At 50.7% G+C, this 27,434-nt stretch overlaps 10 protein-coding genes across 10 annotated transcripts; 6 read left to right on the top strand and 4 right to left on the bottom strand.

Annotated features, from left to right (window-relative positions):
- Positions 1 to 1,602: 1,602 nt before the first annotated feature.
- Positions 1,603 to 2,112, top strand: BDP81DRAFT_323979 (uncharacterized protein; the record flags this gene model as incomplete). The annotated part of the gene is made up of 1 exon (XM_060584840.1): positions 1,603 to 2,112. One exon carries the CDS (start codon positions 1,603 to 1,605, stop codon positions 2,110 to 2,112), a length of 510 nt encoding a protein of 169 aa, XP_060443446.1.
- Positions 2,113 to 2,321: 209 nt separating this feature from the next.
- Positions 2,322 to 3,937, bottom strand: BDP81DRAFT_323949 (amino acid permease; the record flags this gene model as incomplete). Its single annotated transcript, XM_060584839.1, has 2 exons — positions 2,322 to 3,727; positions 3,793 to 3,937. 2 exons carry the CDS (start codon positions 3,935 to 3,937, stop codon positions 2,322 to 2,324), a joined length of 1,551 nt encoding a protein of 516 aa, XP_060443445.1.
- Positions 3,938 to 6,983: 3,046 nt separating this feature from the next.
- Positions 6,984 to 7,973, top strand: BDP81DRAFT_462589 (uncharacterized protein; the record flags this gene model as incomplete). The annotated part of the gene is made up of 1 exon (XM_060593915.1): positions 6,984 to 7,973. The coding sequence occupies one exon, from the start codon at positions 6,984 to 6,986 to the stop codon at positions 7,971 to 7,973; it is 990 nt and encodes a 329-aa protein (XP_060443444.1).
- A 524-nt stretch (positions 7,974 to 8,497) lies between these two features.
- BDP81DRAFT_323915 (6-phosphogluconate dehydrogenase) lies at positions 8,498 to 9,535 on the top strand (the record flags this gene model as incomplete). The annotated part of the gene is made up of 2 exons (XM_060584836.1): positions 8,498 to 8,613; positions 8,674 to 9,535. The coding sequence occupies 2 exons, from the start codon at positions 8,498 to 8,500 to the stop codon at positions 9,533 to 9,535; spliced, it is 978 nt and encodes a 325-aa protein (XP_060443443.1).
- A 236-nt stretch (positions 9,536 to 9,771) lies between these two features.
- BDP81DRAFT_53610 (heterokaryon incompatibility protein-domain-containing protein) lies at positions 9,772 to 12,308 on the top strand. The gene has a single exon (XM_060595956.1). The coding sequence runs from the start codon at positions 9,852 to 9,854 to the stop codon at positions 12,024 to 12,026; it is 2,175 nt and encodes a 724-aa protein (XP_060443442.1). The 5' UTR covers positions 9,772 to 9,851; the 3' UTR covers positions 12,027 to 12,308.
- A 3,664-nt stretch (positions 12,309 to 15,972) lies between these two features.
- BDP81DRAFT_432075 (uncharacterized protein) lies at positions 15,973 to 18,921 on the bottom strand. Its single transcript, XM_060590740.1, has 5 exons — positions 18,784 to 18,921; positions 18,072 to 18,722; positions 17,126 to 18,010; positions 16,541 to 17,067; positions 15,973 to 16,485 (listed from the first exon to the last, which is right to left on the bottom strand). Exons 1-5 carry the CDS (start codon positions 18,813 to 18,815, stop codon positions 16,217 to 16,219), a joined length of 2,364 nt encoding a protein of 787 aa, XP_060443441.1. The 5' UTR covers positions 18,816 to 18,921; the 3' UTR covers positions 15,973 to 16,216.
- A 669-nt stretch (positions 18,922 to 19,590) lies between these two features.
- BDP81DRAFT_432067 (S-adenosyl-L-methionine-dependent methyltransferase) lies at positions 19,591 to 21,194 on the bottom strand. Its single transcript, XM_060590739.1, has 8 exons — positions 20,948 to 21,194; positions 20,862 to 20,894; positions 20,706 to 20,796; positions 20,608 to 20,649; positions 20,404 to 20,558; positions 20,310 to 20,347; positions 20,120 to 20,257; positions 19,591 to 20,071 (listed from the first exon to the last, which is right to left on the bottom strand). The coding sequence occupies exons 1-8, from the start codon at positions 21,122 to 21,124 to the stop codon at positions 19,648 to 19,650; spliced, it is 1,098 nt and encodes a 365-aa protein (XP_060443440.1). The 5' UTR covers positions 21,125 to 21,194; the 3' UTR covers positions 19,591 to 19,647.
- A 1,294-nt stretch (positions 21,195 to 22,488) lies between these two features.
- On the top strand, positions 22,489 to 23,451 carry BDP81DRAFT_462586 (fungal chitosanase; the record flags this gene model as incomplete). Its single annotated transcript, XM_060593914.1, has 3 exons — positions 22,489 to 22,657; positions 22,719 to 23,050; positions 23,101 to 23,451. 3 exons carry the CDS (start codon positions 22,489 to 22,491, stop codon positions 23,449 to 23,451), a joined length of 852 nt encoding a protein of 283 aa, XP_060443439.1.
- A 165-nt stretch (positions 23,452 to 23,616) lies between these two features.
- On the bottom strand, positions 23,617 to 25,707 carry BDP81DRAFT_493026 (cytochrome P450). Its single transcript, XM_060595343.1, has 7 exons — positions 25,417 to 25,707; positions 25,260 to 25,351; positions 24,937 to 25,200; positions 24,458 to 24,871; positions 24,183 to 24,380; positions 23,979 to 24,116; positions 23,617 to 23,919 (listed from the first exon to the last, which is right to left on the bottom strand). The coding sequence occupies exons 1-7, from the start codon at positions 25,640 to 25,642 to the stop codon at positions 23,731 to 23,733; spliced, it is 1,521 nt and encodes a 506-aa protein (XP_060443438.1). The 5' UTR covers positions 25,643 to 25,707; the 3' UTR covers positions 23,617 to 23,730.
- Positions 25,708 to 26,353: 646 nt separating this feature from the next.
- On the top strand, positions 26,354 to 27,199 carry BDP81DRAFT_451325 (Alpha/Beta hydrolase protein; the record flags this gene model as incomplete). The annotated part of the gene is made up of 1 exon (XM_060592616.1): positions 26,354 to 27,199. The coding sequence occupies one exon, from the start codon at positions 26,354 to 26,356 to the stop codon at positions 27,197 to 27,199; it is 846 nt and encodes a 281-aa protein (XP_060443437.1).
- Between the last annotated feature and the right edge of the window lie 235 nt (positions 27,200 to 27,434).

Raw genomic sequence — 27,434 nt, 5'->3', positions numbered from 1 at the left:
TGGTGGCAATCCGAGCGAGACTGAGCTGCATATTGAGCTGGAGGGTTCAGGGTCTTGTAGATGATAAATATAGCGAACTGTGTTTTCAATGAAGCGTCTATGGTGTGAGACTGTGAGACGATGCGGGAGCTGTTGAGTTGGCTTAATGAAAAGGTTGTTCTTGCGCAGGTTCATTACACCTTTATATAGGTAAAGTATTTATCTTGCTCGGCCGTCTATTCTTTCCTTTGTTTACCTGTCTCGCTGATAGAGCTTACAAGACAGCATCATAGCATTAGACCAGGTGATAGTGACGTCGCCTTGGAGACTCTGAATGGCTGAGGAACCAGCATGCTAATCCTACCCATATACCCTCGCGAATCCTGCTGATGTATCATGTGAGTTCTCAACCACTCCCAAAATGATTTCGTAGAATTAGACGTTAACAATGGGTTCCATAGAATAGCAGTCATTGTCACTTATGCTTATCCGACTAGGAACCAAAAAACTTTCCGGTTGCCTGCTATTACACCCACTTGTAATATGATTGATGTGATAAAGAACACAAAGAGTGGAGACTATCCATCCGCGTAACTTTCAGCTGCTTATGGTGTAAGTACTTGCATCCCTCAGGGGAAAAGAGGAAAGAGGCTTAACTCCCAAGGCGAAGGATTCATAGTAACTTGCGAGTCAAGTTCCTTCTTGTCCCGAGAATACTGGGTCTTTCGCCTTGGAAGTTGGCGATCACGCCCATCTTAAGGTGTTAGTCTCCGACATGAACCAGCAGAATAGGATATTCTGACTGGGTGCGAAGGTTTTCACAAAAAAAAGGCAACCTTTCCAAGTTATGTTGTATGGTGGACACGAACTACTGGCCCATCTCAAGACACTTAGTATGATGATGCCTACATGATCTTTCCAGGAAGTGGCTTACGCCGAGAAACATCTTCCTCTTGATCACTCGAATACTTTACGTAGCCAGTTGTAAGCTCCCAAACTCAAGATTCCTGACAAATCCCAATCATTCTAGGCAACACCGCTGGATCATGGTGGATTTGATCTGCGGCGGAAGCCTTCCAATGTGTCCCGGCTCAATGTTACGGAGACAGGACGAATAACACGCGTCCAAGAGAGGATCATAAAAAAGATGGAGATTCTTCAAAGTTGGTGTAAGTATTGAGATAGTTCACGTTGGATTGAACTTGAGCATTACAGTCCATGAAGTACGTACCCCGATGCATCCTTCATTCCTTCCTAATTTGCTCTTTCGAATAATATTAGCGAGAGGGAAGGCTCGGTCTTCCCCACACTGGCACGTAGGTAGTGACCTGCAGGCAGGTGCAGCCTGCAGCCAGTGAACTGTCATCCCCCACTTGGCAAGAACCCCACCGCGTCCCGTGTCCCGCGCTGCAGGACCGCCCGGACTTTGCTCCTGCCTCTGAGAGCTCGAGTACAACCTTCCATCCTTGCCACTCTCAGCCTCCCTCAACTTCCCGGTGTCATCTTCTCCTCTTCCTTCGAACGTCAGCATCATTGTCAAAAACAATCCTCGAACCGACTCGAACCAAGCTTGTTACATTGATACAACGCCACACCCTACTGAGCCGCGGAATAATCTCCAAGATGTCCTCTCAATCCAACCCGCTCCGCAACATCCAGACGTCGACCGTCTTCCTCAACACAACGCTCGCCGGCCTGAACCTGGGCCTCTCCTTCTTTGTCGTACCCCGCCTCCTTGAGTCGCCGACTCCCCTCATGCTACGACAGTGGTCCAACATGTTCAAGCGGACCAGTCGGGTCTTCCCGCTGCCGACCCTCTTCTGCGCGTTGAGCTACTGGTACATGGCCTATGCCGTGCGCCACCTGCCCAGCAAATCGAAGCTACTGGCCGCTGCCGGTGCCCTTTGCTTCTCAATGGTCCCCTGGACTGGCTTATTCATGGTCAGCATCAACAAGAAGCTGTTCAAGAAAGCCGAGGAAACGAAGGATATGGGTATGATGGCGATTGGTCTGACCCAGGAAGAAGAGGAGGGCGCCAAGTCTCTCGTGGATCAATGGGGGTTGTACAATCTCGGGAGGGGAATTGCCATCGGTCTTGGTGGTGCCGTTGGTCTTTACAGCATCGTTTCTTGATTCAGGTGTGATTCTCAAAGTCAAAGCAGAATCCTCTTGGCTGGTTGTTATCTGCAGCGCAACGGAGGTTCTCGTCAGCCACTTGGGGTCATCACCACGCTGCATTTGTTGAACTCATGGGTATCATCATTACAACTATTCTACTAATGTTACATCAGATTACTTTTTGACCTCCATCCCTAACTCATTCATATCGTCACCCGTCATTCTCATGATTGCGATCGCAGAGTCCCTGTCGTAACATCGGCATCAATGGCCTTCAGGGGCATGGAGCGGTTGAAGACCTTGTGGCCCACCAGGAGGACAAGGAACAGAAGAACACTGACGTACGCAGTGAAGAAGTCACTGGTGCTCCACTCGATGAAGACGGCGAAACCGTTGGTCAAAATGATGAGGACGTTGAAGAACAGGCCGTACCAAGAAAGGTAAGGCTGCAGTGGCGCCAGGTAAGGCAGGGTGCTACGCGGAATGTTCTGGGCCTTGAGAGCAGCCATGAAGCGCAGATGGCATATGTTGATGCACGACCAGCTAATGAAGCCAGCGACGGCAGTAACGTTCAAGAGCCAGTCAAAGACAACGCCACCGTTGGACGACAGGTTCATGTATGCGAGCAAACCGACGGCAGATGTGGTGGCAACTGCGAAGTAGGGAGTTCCGAACCTGTTGGTGTAGGTCATGAACTGAGGAGCGCACCTCTCGTTGGCGAGCGAAACGAGAATGCGGGAGCCAGAGTAGACGTTGGAGTTGGCGGCGGAGAGAACGGCAGTCAGGAGCACAGCGTTGATGATGTCGGGGAGAACCTTGACACCGGCCAAGTTGGCAGCGATAACCAAGGGAGACGCCGACGCATCCTGGGAGTCGAGCAGAAGCGATGGGTTGTCGGATGGCACAATAATGCCGACGAAGAAGATGGTCGCCACGAATAAACTGAAGATACCCCAGAAGGTCCAGCGGACGGCACTGGGAACGCTCTTCTCGGGGTCCTTTGTCTCACCAGCACCGATACCAACCAACTCGGAACCCTGGAAACTGAAGCCGGCGGTGATCAAGACGGACCAGAAGCCAATGAACTTGCCGACGGAACCCTCAACGATGGACTCGTTGAACGCACCGGGGCTCACCCAGTACTTGAAACCCAGATAGCCTTGCTGGCCAACGCCGGCGTTGATGCAAATGGCAAAGATGATGAAGCCGACGATGGTGACGACCTTGATACTGGCGAACCACATCTCGACCTCACCAAAAATGCGAATGGGCATGAAGTTGAGGGCAGTGAAGACGACCCAGAAGACGCTGATGAAGATGGCAATGCTCAAGCTGTCGTTCCAGTATTGGATAATCACACCAGCAGCAGTCAACTCGAGAGCGAAGGTGATGGACCAGCTGAACCAGTACATCCAGCCCATGGCGAAGCCGAGAGTGGGGTCGATGAATCGGGAGGCGTACGAGGTGAAGGCACCGGGGACGGGAATGTATGTGGCCATCTCGCACAGGGCCGTCATGACGGAGTAGACGATGGAGCCGATGAAGATGAAGGCGATCAGGCAACCGACAGGGCCGGATGTCGCGATGGCCTTGCCGCTACCGAGGAAGAGACCAGTACCGATGGTACCGCCTACGATGATGTGTCAGAACAACTGCGACCCTTGTACGAGGCGAGACTCGATCAAAGTGACATACCGATGGCAATGAACTGCAGGTGACGACTGTTGAGGTCTCGCTGAAGACCAGCCGTCTCGCCATTCTCCAAGTCGGTCTTGGAGGCATTGGTAGGAGTGACCTCACCCTCACTCGTGTGAGGAGTCTTTTCCTTGGAGCCGAACATGGTGATGGCTATGTTTGGCTTGGTGTATCGTAGTCGGCACGGGGTAACGTTCGCGTTCACGGACTAGAGCGACGAGTCTCTTCGACCGCGGCCAGAAGCAATGAGCACACTCGAAAGGATCGGGGGGACGAAGGAAGCCTGTTGATTCGCTTCTCCAGAAATCACCGGACGCATGTGCAAACGAAAACCTGGGGGGACGACAGGAGAGGTTCCGCCCCGAACAGAAAGCTCATGGCATGATTAAATACAATACGGGCCTTCTCTTACTCAACAGGTTCCACTCCGCGTCGACTCATCGCGACCGGTAACGGTGGCCATGGAAGGAAAAATCTCGAGCAGTGGACCGCGTTGGCGGCTAGACACACTCGCACGTACACGCAGGCGCACACACAAAGGCCTCGCTCGAGACCCTCTCCTTGGCTTCGCTCGTTGCGGGTTGGCCGATGGAGACGCGATGGTCTCACGCTCCCAATGCTCCATCACGCCCTGGTAGTGCGATTCGGGAGTCGGCCGGCCACGGGTAACAACGGCGTTGACCAGGGGGTTTGCCTGTCGACCAAGAGCAATGTGGGAAATGGAGTGTGGAGATCAGCAGCTGTAGCAAGCAAGCAAGCAAGCAAGCAAGCAATGACATGCCATTCCGCTGCATGGCAAGTCGACGCCCTCGCCGCCGCCTGCAGTTCGTCCGATCGGCCGGCATAAGCGTGCCTATTCCCATGGCAGCATAGCTGGCTTTCAGTCACCAAAAGGATCGATTCTCCCACGCCGCCGCCCTCGCGCCACCCGATTCCCACCGAGCTTGGACCGAGCCCCCTTCGTCTTCTGCTGTTTCTGCTTGGAAACTCTCCGATTTTTCTCTCCGCGTAGCCAATCATGACGGTCCGATTCCTGCAGAGTCACGGCACCCGCAAGCTCTGCCCAGCCGCTGGACGGGTAGAATTTTTCTCGAACATTTTGCTCACCACCATTGTCCATTTTCAGCTAGAGATATCAAGCTTCTTCCAACCGAATTTGTTGCATGAGCTTGTCGGTCTTTGCCAAGTTTGTCTCGACTCTGGGCAGTCTGACTCTCCAGCTCGGACATGTCCCCCCAAACGATCGGTGTACCCCGGCCGGTGGGTGATACGTTGCAGCACCGCGGTCTCTCGCAGCCGACCGCCATCGTCGTCACCAACAAGAGGCGCCATATGTCCTGTCGTTGTCAGCCCTACGACGCCCAACAAGCCTTGTACGCCGCGCCTTGAAGTGACAATACAGCAGACCAGACCGCGCTAAGCCGAGCAGCGAAAGGTGACTCGCAGGATTTCATTCCTTGGTCTGCTTCATTGGGCGTTCCCGCCCGGTTCCAACAAGTCTGGTGATGGACCGCGTTCTAGCGACTAGCGAGGATATTTGCCCCAAGCTCCCATCCCAACTCATCCCAAATCATCCCCAAGCTCGAAAATTTCTTCTCCCTAGTTTTCATTACGTCTTTTTGTGGAAACATTTGCAGAATTTTTTCTCACGATCGGAGCGGGCCGTCGAGACACTTGAGATTTGATGCTGAAAGCTCAGAGATAATGCGTTTTTTTTGTGTCAATTCGGTGAGCAAACTGCATGTCACCGTTTGCCGTCGCACCTGGTGACCTGCCCTCTGATTCGAGCTTTGATGGCTTGCCCTTATCTGCTTGACCATCGTCGTCCGGGACCCGGGGGTCCCCCCATCCCATGCATGCATGCCATCCGGGAAATGGTGCCGGCTTGCCGTTTGATGCTCGGAGATGAGAATTCGTCGACAGCAGTTCCGGTTCCGTGTCGGCTTACGATTGGTTTTATTTACCCGGCGCTCGCTTTTCCCTCTTTGGCTGCTACAGGCCGCCCGACTAGTTCTGGATCTGCCGGCACTCGATACCGGATCGAACATATGAGAGCCGGATCCGAACCCGGGTTCGGTTCTCTGACCCCGTTTGGTTCACGCATCGCCTCTCACATCAGCACGCCGCAACCCTCATAAGAGGTCGACAGCTATTGATACAAAACATTCCCATCTTTTGTCCTGCATGCGATGTAGCGGCTTCGTTTGGTCGACAGAGTTAAAATTTGTGACCTTGCTGGTTTGTGTCCCTGATTGACATGGACTACTTACCTACTATACTACTATGCACTGGCGTTTTGGAAGACGCAATGCAGTGCAGGGTTTTGGTGAGCTGAGAAGAGAACATCCTCTAGGGGGGTTTAAATCGCAGTGAAATGCCTCTCATAGGCTCCCGACAGTTCTGCAGCCAGTTGAAGTATGGTGGTGGAAATGCGGGAGGTTGGGCAATGGTGGGGTGTACACGAACTTGTGGCACCCCACTGTATGTGCATTCAAGCCCCAAAACTACAGACTCAGTCTCATAACTGATGATAGGTACCTTATCAACCCGTCGCCAATGGAAAATGAAATGTCGTTGAGCGATTCATATTCCATGCCCGGCGATACTATGTCACTGGGCAGAATCAACACAAAGGCCGGTCAGTAATTTATATCCACGTGTTTTCCATGCGTACGAGGTGGCAGACAGATCGCGGGCAGATTCGGCTGAGGTGGGATAGACCCAAGTTGCTACTTATTCCCGAAGCGCAATGTAAATTCGGCGAGAATTGCAGCTTTGGAAGGGATGTGTAGATGTTTCCAATCAATTGTTCAACTCTTGCATCTCATCTCAGGTCTTTCAGGGCAGTTTGAATTGCAGTGAAGACGACGGTGGGCAGAGTAATGCTCTTATTGGATAAGACTGTGGTGTTGACATCGCTGGTGACATTCCCTTTGGGGGAGATAAAAAAATTGCAGTGACGAGCGTGGTAGCAAGAGCAGCAGGTCACGTCGTGATTCAAGAGCGGACTAACGGGCTGCTAAAGCCGAGCGCTTTGTTGCGTTTCGCTGTTTCTCCTTCTGCAATGACGTCACTAGCAGTGGCTCGGAAATGGTACAACGTCTGTCTGCATCTTAAAACTCGCTGTAGTTGTCACAAACATATACCGAGACACAGGATACGTGTGTCGTAAGATCTGAACATAATTCACCATGGCAAACCTCATCGCGCTCGAAGAGCACTACGTTTCTCCCCTTCTTGATGCCAAGAAAGGCGGGGCCCCAAGCCCCGACACATTCGGGCCCGTCATAGTGGAAAAGCTGGGGGACATAGGCCCGGCACGCCTCCGTGACATGGCCAATAACTCCGTTGCCATGACGGTGCTCTCTCACTCACCAGTTCACCCCGATGCCGAAACCTGCAAAACTATCAACGATGACCTTCACTCCAAGATCATCCACCATCCGGCCGAATACGCTGCCTTTACGGTCTTGCCGATGCACGAGCCCGCCGCTGCTGCTGCTGAGCTCCGGCGCTGCGTCCAGGACCTAGGCTTCGTGGGCACACTCACGGGGAACCATCTCGACGATGGTAGCTTCTTCGATACACCCGACTTCTATCCACTCTGGGAGACCGCACAGGATCTAGACGTACCATTCTACCTCCACCCAACCTTCCCATCTGAGAATGAATCCAAAGTCAACTTCCAAGGTCCCTACGACGTCGAGATCGCAATGGCGCTGGGGAGCTGGGGGTGGGGCTGGCACTCCCGAACAGGTCTCCACTTCCTCCGCCTCTTCGCCGCCGGCGTATTCGACAAGTTCCCGAGACTCAAGATTGTTCTCGGCCACATGGGCGAGATGCTCCCGTTCATGCTCGAGCGCATCATCGGCGTGTCTGCGAGATGGCCGGCACCCGGAGGCGGGGAGCGAAAGCGCGGGCTGAGACAGGTGTGGGATGAGAATGTTTGGATTACGACGAGCGGCATGTTTTCGCTGGCGCCGATGGCTTGTTTGTTGCAGGAGACCAAGGTTGAGAGGATCATGTTTAGTGTTGATTATCCCTTTGCTGGGAATGGTGCTGGGAAGGAGTTTATGGGTAAGTTGAAGGGGAGTGGGCTTGTGAGTGAGGATGAGTGGGAGGGGATTGCGTGGAGGAATGCCAAGGGGCTTTTGAGGTTGAAGTTTGAGCCAAAGAAATGAGTGTGTTGACAGATTCTCTCAGGATTTGACGACTGGTATTCTCATCAATAAACACCATGTATGATAAGTTGATGGTGGCTGGAATCAATTTGAGAGCACAGAGTAACAGGGCATGCAGCTCCTCATACATTTTGAACGGGTGCAACACCGTATGATCAATGAGATGACTGATCATCTCTCCATACTCTCCTAATACGATGTCAAACTAAATGAGAGGAAAAGAGAGAGCGAAAAGGAGATGGCTCATTTTGATGAATCATGTGTGATCAAAGATGGCATCTGAGGCGATTGCTGTGCTGGGATTCTCGGTAACTATTCCCGAGCTAGGCACACTCCTCCGATCGGCGAGAGTTGCCGGGGTGCCCGCCTCGCAACTCTGCTCATTCAACATCATCGGACTCACTCATCAATAGCCTGCTACCATCTACAGTCATTATTGGTTGCGTTACCATCAGTTAATTCTACTCTCCATATCTTGACATCGTATCTAATTTGGCATATCGGTGCATGTGTCACTTGTCACCATGACGCTCTCACTCCCAAAGATCGGGATCCTCTCCATCGGAGACATGGGGATGGGCATCGCCAAATTACTCGTCTCGAAAGGCTTCTCAGTCGCCACGAACGGTCAAGGTAGGAGGTGAGAGTGAAACCAATCTCAACAGACTTCTAGAAGAATACCTTACTCACTCAATGACAGCCCGGCAACAATAGCCAGGGCCCGCAGCGCCAACGTAGAGGTCCTGAGCTCCGACGTTCATCTCGTTGAATCGCGACCCTTCATCCTCTCGGTCGCACCACCAAGAGATGCACTCAGCATCGCCCGACGTATCATTGACGCAATAGCAGCGATGAAACTGGAGAAGCCGCTTTACTTCACCGATCTCAATGCCGTCTCGCCAGCCACCTGCAAGCAAATGAGCCAAATGTTCAAAGAGGCCAATAGTCCCATTCGCTTCGTCGACGGCTGCATCATTGGCGGGCCGCCGAAGCTCAAGCCCAACAGCGGTAGTAATCCGTCAGCTGCGGATCAATGGTATGTCCCTAGCATGCCGGCGTCCGGGGAGTATCCCCTCAGCGAAGCATGCCCCGAGCTTGCAGAGGCGTTGAACATGCGCCACATATCCCCCGAAGTCGGCGCTGCCAGCGGGTTGAAGATGTGCTTCGCGACGACGACCAAGGGCTTCATGGGTTTGGCAATCCAGGCATTTACCACAGCGTCCAAGCTCGGTGTTGTCGACGAGCTGCGCAAGGAGATGAGCGAGGCCGCGCCGGGCTTGCTCGATTTTGCAGAGAAGTCGGTACCGCTTGTGCCACCCAAGTCGTACCGGTGGGTGCGGGAGATGGAGGAGATCTCAGATACACACCGCGCAGAGGGCGGCTTTCAGAGCGACAATGATGTGTTTCTCGGCATGGCAGATTTGTATCAGGCCATGGCGGATGATCCCGTCTTGGGCGCGGAGAAGGTTGGGGAGAGGAAACGACGGGGGACGACGATCGACGATCTGGCTGCTGCGCTGGGGGACGGCTTGGCCGGCAAGAAGACAGATAAGTCTGATTGAAGCTTAGTGTAGAGATTGATGGATGATCATCCGAGCCAAACTCCGTAAGGAGACGTCAGTGATGTTTTTGTACGCCTCGTCTTGGTTCTACGGGCCGCTGGTTTCGGTCTCACAGGTTGATTACCCCGCGATGCAGGCACGGCGCTAAATCGGTAGGTCTCAGTTATCAACGACCTGAAATACTCATCAATGTCAGCGCCCTCATCTTTAGAAACCTCTCTCTTTCCCATTATCCTTTCATTAGTACTGCTGATTGCGAAGTTGCTCATTCAATCCCCTTCTTGCGCGACCACATCACAGGCAACACTAATCGACAATGAGGCTCGACCTCGGAGACTCAGCAAGCAATGGCTTCACAGCCGTGCCCAGCTCATCCTCAAGGGCATGGGATCGCGAGGTCAATCTCCCGCCCGAAGACCCGAGCTTGCGTCTCTGCTCCAGACACCGCGTCATGGATCTCAAACAGTCCGATTTCGCAGCTAGGCCTCAAGAGCAAGCGCTGCCGCCCGACTGGCACTTTGGAACTCTATCAGACGTAATCATGCGCAGCGATTACTGCGGGTTCTGCAAGATGATTGCTTCGTCCGTCTCTACGAACAACTACAAAGACGACGTAGAGGTCTTGGGCTGTTGGGTTCCGGATGTGACCTTCGAGGGAACCGATATCAAGGGCACGGAGAAGACTCCTATGAACACGCTGAGGTTACGGATTGCTCCGGAGATGGTAGGATGGGAGGACGCGTTTGCCCCGTTCGACATTGTTCCACTGGCCAAGGATTGCGAGAATGATATGTTTGAAGGAAGAGTCTTCGATGCGAAGTCGATTAACGGCGACCTCCTGAAATCATGGCTGCAGACTTGCGAAGAAAAACACCATCTCGTTTGCTGGCGCAAAGACGAGCATGCCGCTGGCCCCATCGACCCATTCATCCGACTTTTAGATCTCAAGGACAACTGCCTCGTCAAAACGTCTGATCTCCCGGCCTTCGTTGCTCTGAGCTACGTCTGGGGCCGCGGGGCTGTGAATTTCAAACTCACTACTAGCAATCTTGACGAACTCTTCACGCCCGGTGGACTGAGCAATAACTTTGACAAGTTGCCCAAGACGATCCAAGACTCCATCAAGCTGACGACCCTTCTCGGTCACCGATACTTGTGGATTGACTCACTCTGCAACATCCAGGAGGGCAACGATGAGGACAAGAATGTCCAACTTAATCTGATGGACGTCATATATCGCAGAGCTTCTTTCACAATCGTTTCCGCCAACGGTGAAGATGCAAATGCCCGACTATCTGGCATCAACGGGGTCGAGAGGAGCAAAAAGCAGCACACCGCCGAGTATCCGCCAGAGCTCACCTTACTCTCCCTCGTTCCCGATTTCGAGGATGGCGTTGAGAAGATTAACTGGAACACACGCGGTTGGACCTACCAGGAACGACTCCTCTCGCGCAGGCTCGTCTTTTTCGCCGATAACACGGTCTACTTCCAGTGCGGCCAGATGACCTGCAGCGAAGACTTCAACATGCTTCGCGACGACGTCACTCAGAGCGCCTCGCAGCAAAACATCACTTTATCTCGCGGGGAGGCACCTCCGACTCTGACCCGGCGGAACCAGTATCGCCTAGGCATCTCGCCCGGATTCTACTATCGCATGGTCACGGAGTACACATCACGAGAGATGAGTCACACAGACGACCGAGTCAATGGTTTCAAGGGTATCTTGAACGTCATTGAAAAGGTGCCCGAATACAAAAGCGTCTTTATCTGGGGTACTTGGGCAAAGGATCTGCTCGCCTTTTCTCTGTTATGGCAGCCGCGACAGGAACTCGGCAGGGTAGTCAAGTACAAATCTGACCCGCCACTCGTCCTCTATCCCTCATGGTCGTGGGCTGGCTGGACGGGGGCCGTACGATTTGACGACCTCGACGATTGGAACGGCCTACCTGTGCTCGAGAGTCCGTTCGATCGGGTTCGTCCAGCGGGCTGGGGCGTCTCGGTTGAGCTCAACAAAGACGAGAAACCAGATCAGCACGACTTCCACCTACGACTACGAACGAGGGTTGGGAAGTTCAGGCTCACTCTCCACGACAGGAGTGGAGCCCTGAAGCCGCCCTCGTTACCGGATGTCAAGGGGCCGCACCCTGTTCGCTTCGGTATCACGCAGTCTGCACTTCCGAAAGATGGAGGTGATGACGAGTGGCTTGGGTCTATTCTGATGCCAAAAGGTTACCGGCAGAAGGGTAAGCTGGGGGACTCCTATGAGTTTGTTGTTCTCTCAGATGCATACGGCTTCTCGGGAGAGGAGCTCTCAAGACATGCCGGCCAAAAACCTTGGGAGGCTGTCAACGTGATGTTGATCAATCGGAGAGACGTGGATGGAAAAGAATCAAAGGCTGTTTCAGTTGTTCAACGGGCTGGCGTAGGCAGGATGTTGAAGTCGGCATGGGATGAGATTTCCACGGAGCTGGAGGAGATCTTAGTCGAGTAATAAGTCCTACCGACGCAAGGCATGAGGCTGACTTCCGATGAACGTGCCATGTAGTAACTTTCGACAGCCGGGACTTACTGTGAATGCCAACTCCAAGAAGCGCAATGAATGATTGTAGTTGTCACCAAGCCAACGAATGAAAGATGTCCGCAGACGGTGAGCAGAGGTAATAGTTGAATTGAGTGAAGTTCAAAGTCAATTGAGAATTGTTAAAGTATATACACTGAATGTAATCTGAGAGCAGCATGAGCTTTTCTGGTTGCCAAATTTCCCCCCGACCTAGACCATGATGATGGAAAGCAGCAAAACAGGGTGTTTGTAAGGCCGATGCCCAAGCAACTTCGGCGTGGGGTTTCCAAAGGAATATCGACGATGAACCTCAGCTCTCGTCGGGACCCCTCTCGTCTCCCTCTTAGTGACCATGGCCCCCATAGCCACCACCGTAGCCGCCTCCCTTTCCGCCACCGTATCCTCCACCACCGTAGCCTCCGCCGCACTTTCCGCCCTTGCAGTTGCCGTATCCTCCGTATCCGCCGCCATTGCCGTAGCCGCCGCCGCCTCCGTAGCCACCACCTCCGTGACCACCATACCCGCCGCCACCGTATCCGCCACCGCCGCCCTTGTTGTTAAGGATGTCAACTCCACCCTCCTTGTTCTTGTCTTCGCCGGGGAGACCGGCCTCATCTCGCTTGCCGAGATCGTTGTCTTTCTGGTCGCTATTTGCCTCGTCAGAGCCCTGGATACCGTGGCCGCCTTTGCCGCCGCCGTGACCGTAGCCACCGCCATTGCCGTATCCTCCTCCGTTGCCGTATCCACCGCCTCCCCTGCCACCGCCATAGCTGCCGTAGTCGCCGTAGTCGCAGCCCTCATCTCTGCCACCGCCCTTGCCCCGCTTGCATTTGCTGTTATTATGATATTGATCTTGGTTGTTTTGTTTCTTGTCATCCCGTGCTTCGAGTTCGTTTGGTTCATCACGAGCAGCGATGGCTTCGCTTAGAGACTGAGATTTGCCACATTAGCGCTGTAATTCTTTAATAGCTTAGAGGGAGTCTTACCGGCATATCTACATTAGGCTGTTATTGTCGGAAGATTGTCAGCATGAGGCTCAGAACAAACCTGATTCGCCTGTCTAGGAGTCACTTACAGCTGCCTCAGGGGCACGCTACTACAATGTCAAAACCTTTCCAAGTAAACAGATCTGAAAGAAGAGTAAGGACTCACTTCAACAATGTCGCCTGGCTCAAAGCCTGGCTCAGCGATAGGCTGGGCCACAGGTGCAGCGACGGCAGCAATGGCGTAGAAAGCCATGCCAATAGTGGCGGTTTGGCTGAACGATGGGATATGCATGATGGCAGATTTAAGAGTTGAAAAGAAAGGTTGAAAGTTGAGATATTGAAGCGACACTTGAGTCAATCCAAGAAAGGTAAGGATGTGGTGAAGAAGGAAACAAGACGGTAAACTAGGAAATATAGCTTCGTACTTATACTCGAGACTGCACAAATTTCCAACCCCGTAGAACAGGAACGAACATCCCCAGTCGTATTCTGACCATAGTCATCCGCGGCTGAGTCTTCCTCAACTGAATTCAACTTCGGGAATAAGTTGTGGCTTGTGAGTTGCCAATACGGCAACGCGAGATCTGCACGACAACGCGAGGTGTGGTGATGGTCCAGTCAGCCGCTGACTACCCAAAGCATACAACTTTCCAAGGCCACCCATGGAAGGGAGCTATGATCTACGAAGGCTTATATCACTCAAGTCGAAAGTCTCTGAGTAAGGTATCCGAAATATAGAGTTATCTACATGCATGGCCAAGCTGAGCCGCCCACCAACTTCAATCATCCGATCTCGGGAGGAACATTCGGGTGTGAGGGGGAAACGAGTTCCTCTCCACGTTTTGCAGTCGCTGTTTACCTTGGGTGAGACACCCGTGGATTCAGTTCTCATTTAGACGAACAGTGGTGCAAGAACCGTAAGTAGGATTTGCATCGGTGCTTTTTGACAGCTTGGTTGACAGCGCTTCATAAAGCAAACTTCTTGGAACACATCAGGGGGATTTCGTATCCAAAGCTTGCTTGGAGCTTTCTTGAAGGAATTGAGAGGAATGAACGCCTTGTACGTCCGATACTGCGGGGAGCCAACCAAGCTCATGAATACGCGAGCTGTGCCCCGTATTCAAAAAAGAAGCCTCGCTTTGCTCAAGGGATCTTTAGATAAGTAGGTTAGGCCCCTCATGATCAACCGCATACGACACATATTTTCATGTTCCGAAAGCTAAAGCTCGTTTTCATGCCGATTAATAAGGTCTAGATGTGGGGTCAATTGCTTGTTTACAGGTAGAAAGAGAGGCCGAAGTTGACAAAGAGAGAGAATCAACATTTGCCGTCAGCTTCGCCCTCCGGCAGCTTCGTAAGCCGTACTCTTGCCGGTCTCGACGCCGGAAGAAGCATGGATAAGGGTCAACAGTCCGGCTTTTAGCTAACCTTAAAGCAAGAACGCCTGCATCGTGGCTGCTTCGCACCCCTAGACCCGGAAATGAGGGCACCTACTCCATGGCCATGCCAGTAGGGCTTAGTCACAACATCTGAGGTAGGCGGCATAACCGGGATGGACTTTCTCATTCAACTGCAGTAGAGTGGCTTCTCTCAACTTACATTATGATTCCACACTGGTTGTTTCATATCCCGAAGCTCAACCAGTGGACGCGTAAACAAACTACTTACGTCCCGATTGAGTTGGCTCGGACCTCCGAACTGCTCAGCGAAATGTCACCGAGCCCCTCCACACCTATAAACAAAGGCAAGAACGACGAATTTGAGTTGACTTGGCAGACGTCAATATCATGATCAGCACTGCCCGAAAGATTCTTGCTATTAACCGACAACTTCGGTTGACCACAAGGGCTTGCAACGACCCGGTTCCGCATAGGGAGAGGGCTCTCGACACCGTATTTGAAGCCCATGTGCTTTGGGGCAAAGTACTAAAGAGAGGGAGCGAAACCGAGCTGCAAATGGTGGCACCGGGGAAGAAAGAAGGCCGCGATCAGCGCAACCACATTGCGGCTGGTCGGTATAGTGGATGTTCCAGACTGAGCACATGTCGACGGTCTGCCGGGCTCCAAGGGGTTCCTTGATGCCGAACTTCCACGCAGGAGCTCTCCGGTCCTCGTGCTCGCACGGCCTTAGCAACCCACACGAGATCTAGACCTCGATAGTTCACGTCCAGTTCGTGATCCTCTGGTCATCTCGTTCGGCTGGTGTGTAGTTTGCAGCTCAGGATTTAGGCACGTGAGCACGCCACCGGGGAAAACTTTCGAGATCCCACCGGAGAGTTTTCTAGGCATTTCATGCGGGACTTCATCTGTTGAAGCATTCGTCTAGTCATCAGAAAAGTCTCATTATGCTGAGTGTCGATGTGTCAGCAGAACTGCTGGAAGCTTAACTCCGCCTTGCAATGGCAGCAATGCCTCGGGCATGACATGAACATGACTGAGGAACTACTTAGCACGGACCAGATGGTGAATCCCAAGGGCTGAGACTTTACCCAATTTGTCTCCGAGAATGGCAATTTGAGTTCATCCGATGATGTCGATTACACGTCGTCCAAGATGGACACAGCGGTTGGTAGGTGAGTGGTGTGGACGGACAGTGACTTTTTCCGACGTATTCTCATCGACACCCTCTATGGTCCCTAAATTACCGCGGACTCAATCAAGGGATGATAATAGATCAAAAGCACTAGTTCTATGAAAGAAAATTACACTTTAATCAGGCAGGCTACACACGTGTTGTAGTGCTGCAATCAATCTGTGATATAAATTACTTTAATTTTGGTAATAGATAGGAAATAATCATCCGTTAGAACAAGCTGATATTACCATGACATGATTAGACTTAGTTTGGTCACAACGTGGACTAGATTTCAAGCCAACAAAGAGCAATTCATTCGGGTAGAAATTTACTGATGTTTTCCGGCACCTGGCTCGAACTACGATTCGCCAATGCTGAAGGTGATGGTGTAAGCGTGAGGCACTTGTGTGCCTATGAGGTGTTCACCAAATCTTAATGAGCTGGCATTCTGTGAACTCTACTTTTTTCAGATCAAGCTTCATTAGGGTTTACCCCCTGGGCTTTGAATTCGCTTTTGGGGCTTATCAGATGATCAGTCAGTCCTCTCTAACTCCTGCACCGTCACTTGTAGACTCGGCCTGGACCGATCTCTGGGACTTTGACTGTGTCTACCGCAGCTGTCGTGAAGGCACACTTCCCAACACCCCCAGTCATATTTAGAACTCCCCACTGGACAGGAAGTAAATAGCCACCATCCCGGTCTCTTTCCAGAACGTGGCAGGCAGCACTAATTGCCAGACTATTGGTCGACACCATTGGCATTGTACCATCGTAGCGCTGCAGCCCCATACCGATGATGATGACAACGAGAAGGAGCCCCGCAAGCAATGCTAAGATCAGGTCAGAAATGCAGACACAAAATAAGGTCAGAGTATGTAGACTTACTGACAAACACAGCTATAGGACTATAACCACATGTTGAGAAGGAGTTTACATCATCGTCACTGCCGTCTGTGGATATGGCTCGAATCCGCGCCAAGAAAAGACTCTGTGATACCAGCCAGTGCATGATACCTGAGCTAGCATAGAGGGGAATCCCATATCTCAGGGGCAAAGAAATGAAGTAACTTGATCGCTGAATCCCGATCGGTTCAGAAACCCTCAGTGGCTTCCGGTTACCTGGATCCCACATGCGACTGAATTCCCTTTGGACTAGAAATGTGCTTAGCATGGTGTTATAGACAATGTAGAGAACCGAGAGGACGAGTTGAGGCAAATTGGCCAGAAGCACATTGGCTATCAACCCTCCCGGATCTGTGCGAGGCATGTTAATGACTAAGTAAGTGTAAGGAGTCAAGGCACCAAAGCCTAGCTTCCATAATTGTGGTATTTTGACGCCGAAGCCTCGTTGTCTTAGGCTTACGAACGACATCGTAAGAAGAACAGCAGCGATTATGATTACGAGAAGACACCTAGTGGTAAATCAGTAAAACCAGACAGATTGCAGTAAAGCAAGAGTAGCGTTCCTACATAGCTAACGTGACGACCCAACGTCTAAGACTTGCGGACGACCTCCACTGCTTTGGTTTCATTTCAAATTTCCGCGGCTGGGGAACTTCTTGGAATATAGCAGGAGGAAATCGAACGAAACGGTTCTTTGGTATTCGGGTAGTCAAGAAGTCGTATTTCGTCGCAAGTCCCATATCGACAGTTTGCTCGCATGGCTCCCTCATGAAAGAAGCGATAGCATCACCCAACGTGTATAAGACTTCTTTTTCTTGGTCCTGCCTCTTCGGATTCTGCCACCTCCTTAAAGCCCATATCGAGAGCATGATGGAAGCTTTAATCATGTTCATGATGCAGATAGTGAACATGATAGGAGGCGAATATTCAAAACGACAATTCGCGCTGAGGCCTTCTGGCGGCTGTACAATACACCCTGACACCTCGTAATACGGAGGCCCAAGAAACCATTTGGTCACGGGCTTTGGAGGTGATAAAGCCGCAAAGTGACCAGTACCATTGCCCAGAGCCCACATGTTCTTGGACCAGTCGTCTAAACGAGGAACAATAGAAACGTACATGAGCAGACTGTCTTCCGGTGGATTCTGCAAAGATTCGTTCTTGACTAGAATAATCGCGTTTCCTTGTGGATTGAAGTAGTCATCATACAAGTCGAAACATGCTGATACGTTGCGTTCTTCGTAGACATATGCATTGCGCTGTATCCCAAGTACTACTTCTTCGTAATCCAGATTCAAGGGGTTGACTCGCGTGTCTTCCCAGCCGTAGTCGCCGGCTCGGTTGGTTTCTGCTGTCTTTAAACTCCATGTGGCATTGTTTAAGAATGAATCTTTGACAACCACGACTGTGTAATTATGAGATGATAGTGACTGGAACACAGCTGAGTTGTATCTCAAAGGGGCAGGTGTAAGTAGATGAGCAAATATCTCAGAAGAAAGCGAATTATTCTTACATGAGATGAATGGGAATAGAGGTGAGCGCAAGTAAGGCCCACGAGCATCGCCTCCACATACTGAGATATTTCAAGTTTCGGAGACTAGGGATGCCAATGTCCAGCCACTTGTGCTTCGCGTGAGCAGCATTCACGTTCTCGCGGGTCGGTGCAGCCTGTAGTTGCATGCAATAATTTGAAGCTGACAGCATACCGGTTCCCAAAAGATTGATGAGCAAATGCAACCACTGGTCCAGCCTCTTCACGGTTGAGCAATCGCCCTCGTATATCAACCCGACACCATTTCGGCTTCCGTAGCTTTTGACAGCAAAAATGGTCACCCCGAGATTCGTCATCAGGATGAAGCCGATGATCCCGATCTGGACCATGAGGGCACGGCTTCTCCGCGAAAACCATATACGCCAGCTACTGTGTTCGTCGCTCTTTATCTGTGGGAACCATCCTGACAAGGTGGTCTTGTCGGCAAACTGCTGGGCTTGAAAACTTTCAGCTCTTTGCTCTGAGACTACGGGGTTGGCATTGGTGCAATCATTATCATCGGCGGGTTGATTCGGAGGTGTTTCGGACAACGCTGCGGTCGTCAAAGGTGACTCGGTCGGTGTTTCCCTTTGATCGTCGGGCACAGCGGTTGGTTGCGCAACTGGTGCGATACTGCGAAAGATTAGGTTAGCTAAAAATACGGTTATCGGTAAGGAGTGAAATGGTTGCGCACCGTTCTGAATCTGCATTGTATCCAGCCATCATCGTTCTGCTATTTTGAAGGAGTGCTCATCCTTTCCATACCGCTTCGAGGTCTACATGACAGCAGATTCGACAAGATGTCGAAGGGAAAAATGGGACAGCAGCAGGCTGGCGGGCGAGAGCAGGACGTAAGACTCCCATCGTCTTTTGATCAGGCTCTATCTTTAGATACCATGTTCTCAGCTGCCAAATCCAGCTTCCAATCCAGGGTCATGTCTTATGCCGTGCTCCGAGACCTGCATTTGCGGCTTCAGTTCATTGGCTGAGTTGTTGGCCGGTGGGCTGCAATGCATCGCGGGAAACTAATTGGTAGCCTGATTTGGAACCGATGCCGCGATGGGTCTTTGATTAAGGCGGCCGCGATTGGCGCTGGTTAATGCGCATATGCCTATTGACGGACACTGAACTCGCTTCAAATGTCTATCATTTTATACTGTAGAACTTTTGATGATCCAGCATCTTCCATCTTATTCATTTCACAGGGCAATTCTTCATCGACGATGATACGCGATAGGTGAAGAGGCAAGGAGGCTAAAATTGAAGTCTACGAAAGTGTACTTTATTTGCACCTTGGCGAGGACTCCAGGGTCAAGCGCCAAAAATATCATCAACCGTTTATTGCGTATTCCACATTAAAAGCTCTAGATATGGATAATAGCCTTAAGTCAGGAGCGATTCCAATCTTTAAGCTTCCTGCAATGGTCTCTTGCCATAAATCACCCATCTGGCCATTGTTAACGTCATGTACTTTCGCAAGGAGCTAGTCGAAGTCCAAGTTTGCGAGAAAGAGAAGGTGAAAAGACACATTGATTTTCGAAGAACTGGAGGCTGTGACTCACAAAGGGCAGTAATGATGGATGCTCCGGTCTTTCAGATCTTTTCTGACTTGAGCTAGGAAAGCTTGCACCTCTGCATTGCTCCAGTCGAGCGCCCTGGTTAGTGCTGCCATCGTCCAGGCTTCGAGGCCCTCCGATGCATTCTCAAGAGCCCACTCCCCAAGCTCTTTGTAATGCGGATCTTTTGCCCACGGGCCAATGGGCCACTTGAACGGAACAATAGTCACATCGACGAAACCAGCTTCTTCGAGAATAGGAACAAGACTCGGGACGTGGACGAATGAACGGCCGAGGATCTTGCAGCATTCGTCCAGCTTGTCAGCCCACTGCCATAATGCATGATTAGGAGTCAAGGATCCATCGTCTGACTGGGTTCGCGCATGACCTTCGAATAGTTCGATATAACCACCGGGAGTAAGGCCACTGGAAAATATTAGTTCATGGTACTATGGCCAAAACAAGAACGCGTACTTGTATGCTTGCTTGAAGAATCCGTGCCAGTCAGAGACACTGGAAGTCATACCACGAATATGGATATAATCGAAAGGCTGGGTGAATGTCCAGGGTTGCTCAAGGTCGTCAACTTCGAATTTGAGGTTCGGCGGAACACTGAAAACGTGTGAGTGGACGGAGATGATCTGAGAAAACGGCGAAAGCATACAATTGAGTCTGCACCGGAGTAAGATCGACACCTAGAACCTGCGGACCCCTTAGCTCGTGTTCCTCCGAGTACCTAGCCTGGGAAAGAGGCCAACCTCAGCTTCGGGGTGCTCATCGGCGAATTCAATGGCCCAGAGTCCCGTGCCTGTTCCGATGTCCAGGACGCGCTTAACGCCCGAATTCTCGTTGTTCGGGGGAGCAAGGCCCAGCTTATAATCCAATGTCAATAGGTAGAGGTTATGCTGTAGATCTACAAATCTCGTTAATACTGAGACTGCTCAACTTCTCAAACCACGAACCTAGCCTGTCATTCTCTCTCTCGTCGTTGGGGAAAAGATATTCTATTTTGGTCAGATGTTGGATAGCAAGCTGGTCTAAAAGAAGGGAGGTCGCCCACTTCCGTCTTTGTACTTGTGGTAAGTTCTCCCATTCTCTATGCGATGCTGAAGGATCGAGCTCGATAGGCTTGTGCTTGAAGATGCCACACTCTGAAGCGAGTTAGAGGATCACATCGTAAACTAGATAAAACACGCCAGCGTGAAAGCTTGCTTACTGTTCCTCTATCCGAGGCATCGTCATCTGTCAACTATGTAGCAGGGTCAGTAACTCTATCCTAACAAAGCCTATGATATCCCTCACATTGTTGTCCTCTGCTTCGGCCTCTAGAACGGGCCCGTGGTTGGTTGCAACATTAGGGCCTGTGCTACTGGTAGGCTCCGGGTTGTCGACAGATGCTGATTGTGTAACGGCTACACCGCTTTCCTCAGCTCTAGCCGCTTTCTGACTGTCAGCCATGGCGTATGAAAGTTGGATCATGAAATTGCAAGAAATCTTTGCGGACAGCAAGAAGGACCATTGCTCATTTATGTCTGTAGGTGTCCAAGGGAACTTACCCCTCATCTTGGCCAAGCAGAATAATGCAGGTCTGTGGCACTGCGATGGTGGAGTAGTATGATTGCTGATGATGTTGGTTCCAACAAGCATGAGTTCTGACGGGCTCCGGCATATGATAAGTAGCGGCAAAGTCCGACATAATACCACCAACACAGGAAGAGCAGTCTTGTCTGCACTGAGGTGTATCGAACCCGGAAATAATCCGGCCAAGCGCCCATACGATTGACTTACAGTCCAGGCCTACTCCGTACAGACGATACATTAAAGCAGGCATATGTAGGTCGCTTACAGCGGGATGGAAGGGGGGAGTTCTGGAAATTAGCTGGATGGCATGGATCGATTGTTGGAAATACTAAATACCGTAAGCAGATGTGCGATTTCACTCCAGTCAAATTATCAATATCGGATTATTCTGCAGCTTCCTTGCGATCATACTCCATGCAATTATTATGGAGAATGTTCGTATCGATGACAAAGCCCAGGGCAATCCGACCAATACGTGTGAAAAGACATATAGACACTTTGAAGCATCGCTCTGGGATTGTGCTGTCAAGTGTTGGGGCACATATTGAAGCACAGTAAGCCCCTATGAGAGATGCTGTCGAACTTTTGGAGAATTAAGAGTTGAGGAAATGAGACAAATCGCCAAAAATTTGTAGCATTATTTGCCTCGGTGATAGCTCAAGATACGACGAATTGCATAATACTACATTGGACCTCAATCGTCGACACCTTTTCTTTCGTTGACACTAGACTATTTGAGGCGTTGAGGCACCTTAATTTTAGGCTTAAATAAACGCTGTTCTTCTCCACTGCCAGCGCTCCGATTGACTCGGGCCCAAGATGGATAATGACAGAAAGCCATCCGGAGCGGGCCGAACTTTAAGTCTCACTCTCTCGGTCACCATGCGCCTCAATCCCACGAGTGGCTGGACGCCTGTTTCACACAGACCAAGCATGGCCGATAATTTTAATTGTGAATACTTGACTTACTCACTGATTGTTGATGCCTGGTGGTCAATCGCGCGTCATCCCATCATTTCTTCTCTCTGCCCCCAGTCGAGTCGCTTGAGACTTGGCCAAGAGCCCCGGCGTGCTCGTGTTCATCTCAGAGCGTCTAAATTGAGGGCTGTGCACAACTAGTGCTTTGAACGGCGCTGCAGGACTCCATGGATCACGTGGAGACCAAAGCGCGACTCTTCGCTCATGATTCCCTGCCCCCGAGCATCCCGTCTCACCTCATCCTTTTCTCTTCAGTCTCATCGGTGGGGTTCATTACACTCATCATGGTCTCATTAGGCGGCGTCTTCCTTCTCTTCGTACTACTAGCAACACAGGCATCAACGCGCGAAATTCCGAGCAATGTAAAGGACTTTTATGAGTTCGTTCGCGGGCGGAACAAGTGCCATCATGTGCTAGCAAGCGGGTTTCACAGCAGTGAGGGTGACAGCGGAGGTACGTGCTTCAGCCCCTCAACGGCTAAGGCCAAAAAAAGCTCACAGAATCCATTCACCAGGTTTTAGCTATTGCGGAGATTATCTTGATGATTACAAGATCATATATCTCCAAGGGAAAAATGGCGAGCTGGCCAACATGGACGTGGACTGCGATGGCGAACAAGCCGGAGGCGACGGACGCTGCGGCAGCTCCACTGACACTCAATCTGAGACGACGTTCCGCGACCAGCTGAGAGGTTACGGAACTGGGCGACGAGATCTTAACGCCTCGGTACATACCTATGTTGTTTTCGGTAATGAAGGTACGAAGAGCGGATGGCCTACCTTCGATCCAGAAAAGCACGGTGTCAGACCACTCAGCGTAATGGCTGTAGTGTGCAATAACAAACTGGCGAGTCTACCTCACTCCACTTGCGATTCGAGTCTAATGAAACTTTGTAGCTGTACGGAATCTGGGGAGATACAAATGGTGATGATGGGCCTCAATCCATGGTTGGAGAGGCGTCAATATCACTCGCCACTGCATGCTATGGCAATAGCATCAACGGCAACTCAGGACATGATGATAACGATGTCTTGTATATTGCTTTCACGGGTGACGATGCGGTTCCTGGAGCAAGCGGGGCCAATTGGACTGCGTCAAACTATGAAAACTTCCAAAGCAGCATTGCAGATCTTGGCAATAAGCTCATTGACCGTGTCGGGAGCGGGGGCAATGGCAGGCCATTGGAAGATCCTCACTGGATGCTCGTTTCTGCGGTCGCCTTTGGCATTATTTCGTTCCTGTTTTGAGATTAATAGAAAGGCGAATCGAGAACTTAGTATCATTCAGCAGGCACGTTCGAGACATCCCAGCATGCATGGCTAGCGAGGTGAATTGATATTTTGGGCCAATAGGCTTATCTACTTCCGTTGACTTATTCTAGCATCTTTCTCCTAAACAAAAACAAGGCACGTGTAGAATTGGCTTGAAGGATGTTGTAGCCTAAGTGAATTTTCAGCATCAGATTTGAGCCCCATAATGAGTATGTATAAGCTACATCCATCCTCTTCTTTGCGAATAGAAATCTCCTAATTGCTGCTCCTGGGTGAAACCCTGCATAACATGTCAACCTGCTTAACCAACCAGTAGTTCTCATGCCTTATCCGTTCCGGTTCCAAAGGCGTGAAGTCAAAAGTCTTGACCAGGATGGGCACAAGCTTGTTAATTTCTAGCAAGCTGATGTTTTTCCCAATGCAAGTACGAGAACCAATTCCAAACTAAAGGGAGTGTCAATCAGTCATTATTTGGGCGTATCAATTCATCTGGTGTCACTCACTGGAATCCAGTTTGATTCCATGAGAGAAATGTGCTCTCTGTCCTGGCCGAACCACCTGTCAGGGCGGTACTCATCGGCATCAGCACCAAAGATGTCCCGGTTCCGGTGTAAGACCCAGGTATTAACGCCGACAACGCACTATATTCATTGCAATCGGTCAGATATACTGAAGTTGTCTATTAAAGCCGTAGTAATGGGACTTACACCCTCGGTGAAGTCTCTTCCAAGAAGATTTACGCCACCTTTTGGGACCACACGGGCCAGGGGAAGACCTGTTGCTGGATGCAGTCTGAGTGACTCTTTGATACAAGCCTGGAGATAGCTCATGGCTTGGACATCTGTGAAAGGGATGAACTTAGGGTTTCCTAGCTCTGCAAGCTTTGCATCGATATCTTCGCGAAGCTGTAAAGATTATTAGAACGATCATCCGAGCCAGGCGCGCAACATACCACTCAGCTGAGTAGGGGACAACAACATACCTTCCGAAGGACTTTCGGGTGGGACGCAAGATCATGGATGACAGCGCAAAGAGATATAGAGGTTGTATCAGAGCCAGCTCCAATGTTGGTCATGCATATCGTGAAGACGGCACTTTCTGGGAATTTTCCGGGATTGTCGTGGTGCAAACGGAAAAGCTTGGACATAAAATCTTGTCTCTCTGGGCTCCCCTTCTCCATATCAAACTGGCTTCTACCTTTGTCTAGCTGTTCAGCGGTGAAGTTGACCGCGTTCATCAACTTTCCTGGAGGAAGCTTGGACAGCAACCAGGTGAGAAGTCCGTGAAGCTCGTGTTCTATTCCAACCATGGCGCAGTACTTGAGGTAAACGTGTTGACCAGCGAAGATCCCAAGTCGATCGCTTCCTGTATCCAGGCAGCCAAATCTTTGTCCAAGCTATGGAGAATGGGTGGCATTTTGTAAGAAAAAGAAAGGTGAGAAAATTTTGCGCAGAGACTTACCGTAATTTGACTGATGACATCAAATGCATAACATTGCATCCAAAACTGAAGGTCGATGGGATTTTGAGCCTTACTCAAGTCTTCAAGTCGCTTCACGTAAACTCTTAAGCAGTCTTCGACATCGGACTCCATTGCTCTAAGGGAGGTGACAGAGTAAAGATTTGCTACGAGACGCCGATTTGCGGCGTGACGTGCGCCATCTCGTTCCGTGAATAGGTCTTGCCAAGGAACACCGGTTGGACTTGAGGCTTCGTACCATGCGGACTAAGAGGTGACAAATGTCAGTGATAGCATATTAATGTCATGGGCTCGATCATGCGTGCCTTGGGAAATCCCTTTCCAATGCCGTAAATCGTCTTAATCACGGTCGGATCGTTGATACTATATTGCTTCGGAGCAATCCGCACTATGGCACCTATCCAATGCATTGTCTTGTAAGCGAGAGAACCTCATAGTTTCCACAGAATGAAGACAACATACCGTATTTCTCGTGGAGTTCAATGTTGCGATGGTGGAAATTTCCGTCTCTCACTTGTCGAAAGTACCAGAGTCTTGAAAGGCGAGCCTCGAATGGGCCAGGCAATTTCCGAAGAGACGAGGACGTCTCTGTGATGACATCTACTGAGGCCCAAATGAGGGTGGAAAGGACGAGAAGGAGGGCGTAGATCGATGGGGTGAGAGTGTTGGTCGAGTTATTTGGGTCCATTGTGATTTGTGAAAGTCTAATCCGCGTTCCGGACAGCCTGGTACAGGCAAGTGGGTTGATCAAACTATGAGAGTTCCTCTCTAGGCTATATGTAAGGTGAAAGCTGCTCTTATGGGTTGAACAATGATCAATCGGGCAGTATGCACAACAATGATGATTGAACTTCTGAAAGCGCGTAAGGTTCGAGGTTGACGTTAATTTGTTTCGCAGAACACTTAGAAACAGGTATTATGTAGTATTTGCACCAAACCCCACAAGCCACTTGCTATAGATCAAGGCTTATCACGCAGTTGAAAGTGACTTCGCTCATTGTGTATGTGCTTGAGCATCAAATCAAGCATCCGGAGTCCGTATCGCATCCGTAAGCTAGGTCATGCTAACGGGCTGTGACCATGCTCCCCGGAACCTTACCCCGCCAGATCTCAACCTCGCAGCGCTAGAAGACTATTTGATGTGCCTGTTACCCCACATGGCATTACTATTACCACACATATGAGGTATGTCATATGGCTAAGCCATCGCAGCAAGATACAAGGGTTGCCAACAATATCAGTTGCTTTCGGGATACCTTACTGATGCCTCCCTGCTCATGATAGTCAGTCTCTTGCTCGTTGCCCCTCCTGTACATGGTTCCAGCAGCACGCTTAAAACTATATCACACACCCGACTATTTTCAAAACCTACGCAAGGTTTTTCTAGTCCTCATCAACCATGGGCGATGACAATCGAAAAATAATTCGTCACTCGAATGGACAAACGACTGCATACATTCTCGACTCCTTTGTCGACCCTTGGAAACCAGCTGAGACCATATTACTCCAACATGGCTTCGGGCGAACCTCAGATCACTTCTATCACTGGGTTCCGGCCCTAGCTAGAAAGTACAACGTCTTGCGTCGCGATCTGCGAGGCCACGGCGGTTCAAGCTACCCGGGCCCCGATGACGACGAAGTCTACCAATACACAACTGCCACGATTGTGGATGAGATCAAAGAGACCTTAGATCAACTGAATATTGAGAAGGTTCACTTCGTTGGAGAGTCGACAAGTGGCATGCTCGCAGAAATATTTGCTGCAACATACCCAGAACGAGTCAACTCAATCATTGTGTGTTCATCGCCGACCCGTTTGCCAGCCTCGGCGCAGCAGTTTCTTGCTTTTGGTTTGGAATCTTGGCCCCAGGCATGCCGCCAACTGGGATCGAGAGGTTGGGCAGAACGCCTCCTGGGTGCGAGCGGCACTGTGGCGAGTAGTGATCCCAACTACCTCGCATGGTGGAAGGACAAGGTCGCTGTCAGTGATGGAGAAGGGCTCGCAGGATATGCCGAGTTCCTGAGTCAGCTGGACGCTCAGCCTTACTTGGGGGATATAAAAGCTTCTATGCTGATCTTATCACCTACAAACAGTGCTCTTGTAAGCGTCGAGTCCATGAAGAAGCTGGCTGGTGAGATTGCCTCGTCGAAACTGGAGATCATTGAGTCTCAAGGGCATGAGATTTATGCCGAGGCTGCAGAGGACTGCATTTCCAAGATTGAAAAGTTCCTGCAGGAACTCTAGATTCGAGAATACTATCCTTCGACTTTAGAGTACTTGAGCGCCCACTCTTTTCCACAATATCCTGCGAATGTTTCAGTGGTTCTTCTTTGCTAGGCTGGGTTCATAACGTTGAATGGCCGATGATAGACGTGACATGAGCTTCGAGTCAACTTTGAAGCCTTGATTCACGAGCTCAGATTTTCAATACGTCATCTCTAATCAGAAAATGTAGGCTCAATGGAAAATATTTGCTACA

The sequence above is a fragment of the Colletotrichum phormii genome (genome assembly GCF_030913505.1).
Source record: "Colletotrichum phormii strain CBS 102054 chromosome Unknown BDP81scaffold_14, whole genome shotgun sequence".
Lineage (NCBI taxonomy): Eukaryota > Fungi > Ascomycota > Sordariomycetes > Glomerellales > Glomerellaceae > Colletotrichum > Colletotrichum phormii.
Note: the sequence above shows the minus strand (reverse complement) of the source record. Positions and strands in the feature narration are given on the sequence as shown.